The 11,733-nt window shown below is 38.8% G+C and overlaps 1 protein-coding gene across 1 annotated transcript; it reads right to left on the minus strand.

Moving 5' to 3' along the window:
• Positions 1–235: 235 nt before the first annotated feature.
• On the minus strand, positions 236–8,057 carry LOC133460982 (zinc finger protein 431-like). The gene is made up of 2 exons (XM_061741706.1): positions 7,944–8,057; positions 236–4,770 (listed from the first exon to the last, which is right to left on the minus strand). The coding sequence occupies exons 1-2, from the start codon at positions 7,981–7,983 to the stop codon at positions 2,936–2,938; spliced, it is 1,875 nt and encodes a 624-aa protein (XP_061597690.1). The 5' UTR covers positions 7,984–8,057; the 3' UTR covers positions 236–2,935.
• Between the last annotated feature and the right edge of the window lie 3,676 nt (positions 8,058–11,733).

An 11,733-nucleotide genomic window follows, 5' to 3' on the forward strand; every position in this document is an offset into this window, starting at 1 on the left:
GAGTGGTGGGATGATTTATAAATTCTGCATTCTGCAAATTGTTTTTCAAAGTAATAAAAAAAATGCTTTGACCTGATGATTATAAAAGACAAATAAGCATGTTAACACCAAAAGACATTGACATTATTTTATAGATTTATTTATAATGCACATTTAATAAAGACATACATCAAAAGAGCTTGAAGTATAAAAGCCATTGGATGAGGAAAAAAACTAGGCCACTGTAACGTGGCCTAGTTTTTCAATGTAATAATGCCCGCAAACGTAATAAACCACAAAACGTAATAAAAATATGCAGCTTTTAATGTAATAATCCTGCAAATGTAATACATTTCCCACAAACGTAATAGTGCCTGCCTACTACAAACGTAACACGCGATTTCCCACAAATGTAATAACTATTACGTTTGTAGAGATTTATTACGTTTGTGGGGAAGTGAAAATCTTCAACTTTAATGTTGTAATAACTTCCCACAAATGTAATAATGCAATGAATAATGGTTGTTGGTATGTATATGTTACGGTTAATGTAGAAAAACGGCTATTTTGCAAACTAGCCGGTGAATGTGTAAATTATAATAAAACCCACTCTCGCAGCCTGCCCTAATGCTGTGGATGTGTCAGACACGACACTTTTTCGGGGAGCGTAACGTTAGGCCAACTGAACTGTAGGCTATTCTGTAGTAACTGGACTATATCTACCAAATGAATTACGTTTGCTTAGTTTGTTTTGGTTTAATCAATTTGTGCAAATGGAGGAGGAGGAGAGACCTCATCTCATCATGCGCTTCGGGTTTGCGCGATTCGGGTTTAGAAGCGCACCTTCCATGACAGAGATGCAACAACTGTTTGTCTGTTTTGGAGGTGGCAAACAAAGAGAAGAATAGATATTTCCTCACAAAGACTGTTACACTGGATATTTGCGAGTACATTACCCAGACCTATGGTGTGCCCAAATTCAGAGCGCACAGAGCGCACAGAGCAGAGAGCGCTTTGCCACCTCGGTGGCAAAGCTGTATTCTGGGGTGCCAATGACGTGATCTGTAGTTTGCATTATTCGTTTTGGAATACTCAATTTAGATATATACTGCATGGGATTTGGACTCAGAATAATGGCTGTACACAAGTATTTACAGCTGATAATGAATCACTGTGAATAGATCAATGTCAGTTACGTGTATTGAATGGATGGATGACAACTAAAAGCGTAATCAGACAAGCTGTTCAGTGTTATTTTGGACATAGACTAACATGACAGCTCGGACATCATTTTTAATCATCTCTCCAGTCTTGATGCTCCGGTCAGCTTGAGACAATTGTCTCGAGCTGACCGTGGCATGCCGTGGCAATTATAGCCATTATTCTGAGTATACATACCAACAACCATTATTCATTGCATTATTACATTTGTGGGAAGTTATTACAACATTGAAAGTTGAAGATTTTCACTTCACCACAAACTTGTCTCTATAAACGTAATAGTTATTACATTTGTGGGAAATCGCGTGTTACGTTTGTAGTAGGCAGCGACTATTACGTTTGTGGGAAATGTATTACATTTGCAGGATTATTAATAATTAATAATTAATTATAATTAATTAATAATTAAAAGCTGTAAAAGCTATTACATTAAAAGCTGCATATTTTTATTACGTTTGTGGTTTATTACGTTTGCAGGCATTATTACATTGGCGGGCGTTACAGGCCACAGAAATGGCCGGTAATAGAAAGAAGCATTTCTCTGAGGTTTTCAGTAAACATAAGTGTGCTTCTGTGCAACAGTTTTTCATATTATCCAACATAGACTGAAACAACTGTTTAAATGAAAACAGAGTAGACCGATATGAGAAAATACATCTCAAAAATTTGAATACAAGCAAAGATAATTTAATGGGAAAAATTTAACCTAATCTGCTAAAGCATTCAATGAAGTTCTCATGAAAAATAAGGTAAGTGGACAGATTGATGGGGGGGGCGGGGGGGGGGGGAGTATTTTAAGCAGTCAAAACTTTGGGAGACACATTCAGAATCCATATCTGATGTGAAACCTCTCCTTGCCTCAAGGAGCTTGAGGCAAGAATAAGAAATGAGACTCATTAGCGCCACAACGGCCGTCGGGGGTACTGCAGCCAACAGCGAAGCCGGCACGGGAGAACGGGGAGAACGCGCATGCAGCGTCATGTGACGTCACATCCGCAGGACAGCGCGGGAAACTCGGGCCCGGAATTGCAGCACATTTTGCAGCACAAAGCCTGTTCAAGGCAACGGAGAGATACGCTAGAGGGCTCATTCGTTTTGGTTTGGAACGCTTCATCTGACATTATTACTAGAAAACTTAAAACATAAACTCAATTTTTTTCATGAATCTGAATTGTATGTGATGGATCTGAACAAAATAGTCTTAAGTTGGTGAAGTGAAATGAGAGAAATATCTATAAAACAATAATTTAAAAAAATAAAACACTTAACATTAGCATGTGCATATGTATTCACCCCCCTAATGTCAGTACTTTGTAGAGCCACCTTTTGCGGCAATTACAGCTGCAAGTCGCTTTTCATAAGTGTCTATGAGCTTGCCACATCTTGCCACTGGGAGTTTTGACCATTCCTCAACACAAAACTTCTCCAGCTCCTTGATGTTGGATGGTTTCCGCTTGTGAACAGCAGTCTTCAGGTCAAACCAGAGATTCTCAATTGGATTGAGGTCTAGGCTTTTTTTTTGTTAAAATTTACATTATTCATTTTTAAGCAGTGGACGCAATAACAACAACCCTTCTCTGCATCTTGAGCCACAGCAGGTTAATATGGGGCAACTTTCTATTTCAAATGCACAGATCTAACATTAAGAAGAATAAATGACCACTTCCAGCATTTAGGGAAAATACCATCAACAAAAGAAACAACTCATCCAACCAATCTATGAATATTAACCATTTCAGCTGTATGACGTGTGGCGTTTCAGATTTATGCCAGTGTTTTCTTCGTACATTTGTTCATGCGAGGACTCGCCAACACACTTGTGGTATTTAAGCTCTGTGTACCAAGCAAAGCTTTTCTTGCACACATCACAACTGTACTTCCGTTCTGCAGTGTGGAGAGTCATGTGAGACTGCAGGCTTGCCTTATTAGTATACTTTTTATCACAAATTTGGCAACTGAAAGGTTTCTCTCCTGTGTGAGTTCTCATGTGAACCTTGAGATTTGAACTGGAAGTAGATTTATGACCACATACAGAACAAAAATACTTTTCTGTGTGCTGTTTCATGTGAATCTTCAAATAAGAGCTGTATCGAAATGCTTTACTGCACTGAATACAGCTATATGGCTTCAAGTCAGTTACATATTTCACTCCAACTTCTGAAACCTCCTGTTTCAATGAGTTTAAACTTGTTTGTGGTTTTCTGTCATCTTTCCAAAAGTCGCTATCAACACTGTCATCACTCTCAGGATGCAGAGACTCTGATGGCCTGTTATCAGAACAGCTAAACGGGTTTCTGCCAGAATCGCTTTCAGAGTGGGAACCTGACTGTGGTTTCCTTTTCTGTTTCCAACAGTCGCTGTCGTCCGTGTCAGGGTCAGAGGAATCTGAAGTCGTGCCATTCTTATCTGGGTCTGGTTCTTCAACGCAATTTCTGTTCTCTTCAGTCTGACGGTGAAGCTCAGAGGGCTTAGGCTTCTCTTCTTCATCTTCAGTCTTCACAGTGAAAGAAATAACTGAGAATTCGGTGATCTCATTTTCTTCAGGTTCCTCTTTAATGTGTGGAGGCTCCGGGTCCTCCTGCTTCACCACCTTCTGTAGCTCTGTATGACTCGGACCCTCTCCGTCTGTCAACTGTTGTATGTTTGACTTCGTTTCACTCTCAAACATTTCATACTTTCCCACAGAGGTAAAATCAGACTGAGGCTCTTTGGTTTCTTCCCAAAAGTCCTGCTCTTCAGTTTTAAAAGGTACAGTCCCCACATCAGTCTCTGCCTTTAAACACGTATCTGGGTTTGATTTGAGCGATTCTGGTCCTGAACAGTCCTCTCCATCAGCTGCCGTTTCTATCAGTCCATTCTCCTGGCTGTGAGAAAACTCTGACGACTGATGAATGGGCTTGTGTTTAGACAACAGATAATACGTATAAAATTCAGCAGCACAAATTCTACACCTGAATACTTTTTTCTTTTTCTTATGCACTTCCATATGTTTTGTCAGATGTCTTCTCCAGGCGAAGTCTTTACCACAAACTGAACAGGTAAACTGTGTTTGTCTTGTGTGGATCCTCATGTGCTGAATTAAAGAGTCTCGGTCAGAACAACATGCGCTACAAACTGAACACCTGAATGTGTCTCCCCTTGTGTGACACCTGAGGTGAACATTTAAATCTTCACAGCTAGAAAATGCTTCACTGCACTGAGAACAGTTAACCTGTTTACTGGTCTGATCGTCAGCTTGGCTTTGATGATCCTGAGAAGTCTCAACAGCACACAGATGACTCCGGAGCTCCGACTCCAAACCAAACGTTCTCTTACAAATGATGCAGCTGAGCAGCTTTTCTCCAGTATGCACAGACGTGTGTAAAGTCAGTAGTCCCCCCGTTACAAATTTTTTCTCACAAAAGAAGCAACTAAAAAGTTTGTCATCGGTGTGATTTCCCGATTCAGTGACAGATAATTCTTTTTTCAGGCTGTTTCTTCCCGACTGCAGTGGATTAGTCCATTTACAGATGTCGTTGCTTTTGTTGGCTGCTATATTAGAGGCCCCGTCTTCCAACTGCTGCTGGAAATCTGAAAAACACAAACATTATGAGGAAAAGAGTTCATGTTTGCATCAGTGTCAGTACACCGCTAAGAATTTTGGGCTGAACGGCTGGAGATGGTGGTAGTGCAGTTTTTAGTGTATAAACATTCAGGGTTCTCACTCTGTCCTGGAAATTATTTTCCAGGACATTTTAAGCCAATATTTTAATTAAAGGTGATCCTCTTCCCTGTGGTCTCTGTGAACATCTCACTCTGTTAACAAATACTTTGATTGGAAATTAATGATGTTAAGTGTACTTGAAAATTCATTGCACGGCACAGCGTCCACGTCACACACAGCGGGCCTGGCCGCAAAGATATACATAATAAAGGCGAATTGACGAATACCTCGTTTAACTTCAAAACCATTTGATGTTTCAAACTGCAAAAAAAAAATGGAACTATTAATATCTTGTTTAACATTTCCATTACGCTACAGAACCTTTCCCCAAAAACATATCCCAGTGTTTTTTTCTATAATGAAGTGATGTTCAACCATGTCAAAAGCTTTGTAAAAGTCAATCTGCCCTTAATCTGTCAGCAATCACGTGTGTAAGCAATTTGTAATCATTGGCTGCGTCCGAAATTCCATCCTTCCACCCTAATGAGTAGCAAAATCAGTATGCGAGATTTGCGTCCGAAACATTAGTACGTACACAATAGTCTGCTCTATCAATATACTCATTCTGGAGAAATGTATTAGTGTGGATTGATGGACACTAGCTGAGCAGAAACTTCCCACAATGCAATGCAGCGGCATTTGGTTGCTAAGTGATACGTATATGTCATAAGTATAATATTAAAAGGAGCTGTATGTAAGAGCAATAATAAAACGAATCATAAAATGACCCCGATATGTCAACAGACATTTAAAAATCATGTTCATTTCAAATACTTATGTCACTGACAACAGCACTCAAGCCAGAATATTCCAGTTTAAAAAGAGGAGTTGCAGCCCTCAACTGATGTTTATGTTGTCATTTTTTGTTTTGGCCTGAAGCTCCACCCTCCACCTATCTCCCAATCACGAAGTCAGTATTGTTTCGGCATCCGGGTTGCCAGCTCGGCTCTAATTATTGCAGCCATGGCAGCCTACGTTCCTGCTGCATTCTGCAGCCTACCTGGCAACCTTTGGTCGGGGGGAGGAGGGGGAGGGTACACGCCGCTCAACAATATTTTGAAAGTGACTGCAGTACCAGTTTTGGCCATTTTCTTACAGACGGCTCCTTTAAAGGAGCTTGAGGCCGGATTGTGGCAGGATTTATGAAAAAACTCCGTATACATTTTAAGTTTTCTAGTAATAATGTCAGATGAAGCGTTCCAAACCCAAAAGAACGAGCCCTCTAGTGTATCTCTCCTTTGCCTTGAACAGGCTGTGTGCTGCAAAATGTGCTGCAATTCGGTCCCAAATTTCCCGCGCTGGGCTGCGGATGTGACGTCACATGACGCTGCATGTGCGTTCTCCCCGTTCTCCCGTGCCGGCTTCACTGTTGGCTGCAGTACCCCCAACAGCCGTCGTGGTGAAGGGTGGCGCTAGAGAGTCTCATTTCTTAAAAGGAGCCTCAAGCTCCTTTAAGTATAATAATATTATTATTATATAATATTAATATTATAATTTTCGTATATAATAATATTATATAATGTAATCTTGTTTCGGCCAGGATAAACGGGAAAGAGCGGAGCGGAGCTGCTACTGCTGCTGTTACCATGGTAACATCTGCTACTGCTGCTGTTACCATGGTAACAGCTGCTACTGCTGATGTGACACGTCACCAGAGACGTTCTATAAACCGAGACAGCCCACTACGGTTGTGTTTTCTGTATCTGTGTCACGTGACTGCCACGCCCCCTTAGGAGACCGGAAGTAGGTCTTGAGTCTATTGAGTCCTATGGGAAAAGTGAACGTGAGCACAGATTATTACCAATTCCTTCGCCCCATAGTAACCTAAGTAAATATGGGACCCAAAATGAACTTTGTTTGAGACCTGTCTCTGTCTGAGCAACACACTCTCACGAGATTTGGCTCTCATTGTTTTCCCAACGGATAAAATGAAGTTTAAAACTAATATAAAACTTGCTTCTTTGGTTAATAATACTGTTATTTTTATTATTTAAGCCTTTTTTGGAAGAAAGTTGTACTGTATCTAGTGTTGTATGTTCCAAAATGATGTGGGGAGAGGGGCGGCCACGCCCACTTAGGAGACCGGAAGTGTATACCATTCCATACCATTGGCAGTAACGGCAATGCGCTATCTTGTGTATAGAGGATCTTTGACGTCACTTCCTCCCAACGGCAGGAAGTGATGTGTGCGCTCTTAATAGTATGTCCGAATTATTGCACACTATTGCGTTTCAGACGCACCGATTGTTCATGATCAAGCAAAACAAAAGGAACCATGTACGATCGCAACTGTTCAAAAAATGTCATTTTTTACCTGAATATGACTTAATCTGTCCCTTGGAAATCAGGGGATAGAGTTGCCATCTTTTGTTGACTTACACTGAATTTCAAAATTACATATTGCATGGTGTAGGTGAAGTATTTATGGATGTTTTAATGTTTTTTCAATAATGTGTTAATAGTTTGAATAATTGCATCTAAAAGGGAGAGAATGCCATTCATCTAAATGACCAAATCTGTTGTTAAAGACTTAAGATATGAAAAAATATCTTTCAAAAGTTGAGTTTTGTTTTGTTTTTAAACATCAACCCACGTCCGCTTGAACTGTGACGCAGTTTCCTGTAAAGATCCCCTGATCTAGAGTCCTGTAGAGACTATAGAGACTATAGGACTCTACCCTGATCTGAGTGAACCATCCTTCATACTGGTGGGCAGGAACGGGGATAAATACTGGAATAAAAACAAGGCTATCCCACTGGAAACAGTGACTTGTCATGGGTTTGTTTACACCTGAAATCTGCCATCACAGTCCACAAAGTACTAATGCTGGTAGTCATTTACCTGCCTTTATTAGCGTACAAGATGCTACACAGATATAATAAAACAAAAGAGTTTAGATATAACGCAGACACCTAATTTTGTCATTTGTAAACAAATATAATTGTACATTTATATCGGGGATGCTTCACGTTAAGACGTCAAGCTAACATAACAATGACTTAGAGGGGGGATTATTTTTGGTAGGAAAAAGACAACAAACCTGGTAAGCCACACTTCAACGGTTCAGAATATCGGTCCATCTTTAAAAAAATACTCCAAACATGAGCTTTTCTCCAGCCATGTTCAAGTGTCCATGAGTGCCACGCACGACACGCTAATAACTACTTCCGGAGATGGGTTTAAAAAATAAAAGTGAATAAGGGTCATCCGGAAATGCAGAGGAACACTTTTTTAGTTTAATCTTATAATAATCTAATCAAAATTAAATAATTTAAGTAACAATGTTTCTTTCATCAATGTAATTCCTTGCATTCACCTTTATGCAGAAACTGTGCAGTGTGAAACGTTGACTCAAGTGGGACTTTTTTATTTTGAAGTACAATTTAAGGCACACGACCCATGCCGCATGCGCAGCGTCCACGTGACGTCACACACAGCGGGCCTGGCCGGCTTTGGGCCTGGCCGCAGAGATGGACATAATAAAGATATACATAATAAAGGCCAATTGACCAATACCTTAACTTCAAAACCATTTGATGTTTCAAACTGCAAAAAAATCGAACTATTAATATCGTTGTTTAACATTTTAATTATGCCACAGAACCTTTCCCCAAAACCAAAATATTCCAGTGTGTTCTTATAATAAAAGGATGTTAAACCATGTCAAAAGCTTTGTAAAAGTCCAAAAATATAATAACCCCATCATCTTCAATTAAATCACTATAAACTAATACATCTAATACCAACCTTATATTGTTATGTATGGTTCTGTCTCTAAGGAAACCAGACTGTGTGTCACTTTTTTAACATATTTTAACAGGTCTGAATTAAACTTCCAATATTTTTTTTTAAATGTAGTCCTACTTTCTGGGTTTAATACAAGATGTATTACACAATGATCAGTTAACGGAGAAATACACACATTTGATACAAATCTAACAATTTCAGAAGTAGCCAACCTTAAATCTATTCTTGATTTCCAACTACCATTAAGTTTAACCCATGAAAATTGTGTAGCTGCTGTATTCCTATCCCTCCAAATATGTATTACATTATTTGAGTAAATAACATGAAATAAAATCTTATTATAATGGTTGGTATTGTATTTCGAGGGGTGTCTATCCTGCCATTCATCAGGCGTCAAATTTAAGTCTCCACCAATCAAAATAAACAGAATGATAAACTTCCTTATATTCAGAAATACATTCTGCCACTTTCAGTAACGGCAGTCTGTTTTGGTTATTGTTATTATATCCATAAATATTTATTAAAATTGGAAAAGATCCTTCAACTTTTAACACAACTGTAAGCCAATGACCATCTTCATCTACTCTGAAAGTCACTACTTCTCCCGGGCATCGATTGAAACATATGGCTACACCACCTGAACAGTTAGAACCTGCTTAATGGGATTTTTAACCCCACTGGTTTGACCACCAGGTGGTATCAATGTGGCACGAATGAGCTTCTTGTAATAAAAAGTACAATGTGCTCTTTTCCCTTTACAAAATAAAAATACAGCCTTCGTCTTCACAATGTCTCTGATACCGCTTGTGTTTAAATTAACTAAAAGATAAACTTGTTTTTAACATCAACAATGAACAAAATGCTGTTAAAACTCAGCAACAACTGCAGCAACAACCAAAATAAAATCTATAAAAGCTTACTGAACTTTCCTTTAAAAGTGAAAGATGTAAACAAGTGAGTGTCCCTCTAACATTAAAATTGACGAACAAAAAAAACACACCCTTGCCTTAAGGCTTGTGATTTTCACCTTCCTCCCATGTCTTTAGCCCTTCTTAACTTTTTTTGTTTGTCATAACTTATTCATCTTTAAAACCTTAAAACTGTGTAATTTATTTAATATATACCTGTACATAATCATCTTGTGTAAATTCTTTCCATCCAGTACATTTGATCTGTATTTTTTTTTTGTAGCCTAAATTTATGAATTATTTCCATCCTGACGCCTTTGTTAATTTTGTACATTTTTTTTACCTGTGCTGTTTATATTTTTATGCCCTCATGACTCTTCCCTGTAAGTGCAAGTAGCTCACACGAGCAGGACACTGTTTAGTTTCAGCAGGTTAGAATTCACAAGAATCTAGCCGTTATTAATGATGACGATGTGTTTTCTGTTAGTGTTCTGCTACCCTTGGTAACGGTCGGTAAAAAACGAGAGACTGGAATAAACAACACAAGTTTTTTTCTTCATCCACAAAAAGCATTTCTCTGCTCTTTTGTTCCCAAACTCCTGGGTTGTTTGGGTATATGTAATGAAGAGAGGTCACCAAGTAATGCTATAATCAGGCTTATGGGGATGCTTATGGGGATGCTGAGGATATTAAAGTCTATTCTAGATGCGTCTTTATATTTAATGTAAAAGGAATAAGGATTAAAAATGTTGACAATAATTCTTATATTTGGATACATTTCACACATTTTTAAGGGTTCCCAAAACCAGTGAGGAGGAGGAAGTGGGAACTTGCCCCAAGAAAGGATGGCTTGGTTGCCTCCGACAGGAAATGGAAATGGTATTAGAGGAAACTATGTTTTTTGTTTTTTATTTAACTTTGTTTCACAAGAGCTTGTAGCTTCATTACTTAGGTGTAGTTTGTGTTGGTTTGAGCTCTCTCCTACTCTGTCATGGCCTTTGTATTTGTATTGTGAAATCTTAAATTGGGTAATTTAATTGTATGTCAGTGTAACTTGGTGGATATACATACATATACAGTATATATATATATATATATATATATATATATATATATATATATATATGTACACATATATATATGGCATCCACCCCTGAAATAAAAACGGTCCAAATCATCCCCCCTGTAAAACTGCCATCCCCCCTTTCCATCCCTTATGTCATTTCATCAATGAATGTGGTTTTACTGCTATTTCAACATTTAGAGTCATCACCAGAAAAATAACACCAGAAAAATAACTTATTTGACAATTTTCACCTGTTTTAAGTACATTTTCACTTGAAATAAGTAGAAAAATCTGCCAGTGGGACAAGATTTATCTTCTCATTACAAGGCCGTTCGTTTACACGAAAACGGAGCTCAAAGTCACCAAAAACGATAATTTCTGAAAACTTCGGCCAAAGTGGAGATTTTCAAAAACTCCGTTTTCACGTTTGCGTCTAAACAGAGGAAAACGGAGATTTAGGCTTCAGAACGTCACATTATGAGACAGAAACGTCACCAGCATCATGTGTGCGACCTGTGTTTACAATTTGTTTGGCCACCGTCAATATTTTCTTGTATTTTACCTGTTTTATATTCTAAAGTCACACTTAAAAGTAACTCAATTTCTCTGTCACTCCAAACGAAAGACTCTCGTTCCGTTTTGGAAGTAACTGGCAGTCGAGGCTGATTTATGGTTCCGCGTTACACCAACGCAGAGCCTACGGCGTACGGTACGCGGCGACGCGCGCCGTACGTAGGCTACGCCGTCGATTTAACGTGGAATCATATTCAGGCTTCACACGTGTCATTTGTTGACGTTTTTTTCCAGGACTCTGATTGGCTAGCATGACTTTACGCTTCTCGTTACACTGCCCCCTGGAGGTTTGGCTGCTCATAGCACCCCTTAACAGCATATTTATGCGGGTTCGTGTAAACGAAGAGATTTTGAAAATTCAATTCAATTCAATTCAATTTTATTTATATAGCGTCTAATACAACAGAGTTGTCTCTAGACGCTTTCCAGAGACCCATACCCAGAACATGACCCCCGAGCAGTTATTACATAAACAATGGCAGGTAAAAACTCCCATAATGGGAGAAAAACCTTAAGCCAAACAGTGGCAAGGAAAA

The sequence above is a fragment of the Cololabis saira genome, chromosome 15 (assembly GCF_033807715.1).
Source record: "Cololabis saira isolate AMF1-May2022 chromosome 15, fColSai1.1, whole genome shotgun sequence".
NCBI classification, from domain to species: Eukaryota; Metazoa; Chordata; class Actinopteri; order Beloniformes; family Belonidae; genus Cololabis; species Cololabis saira.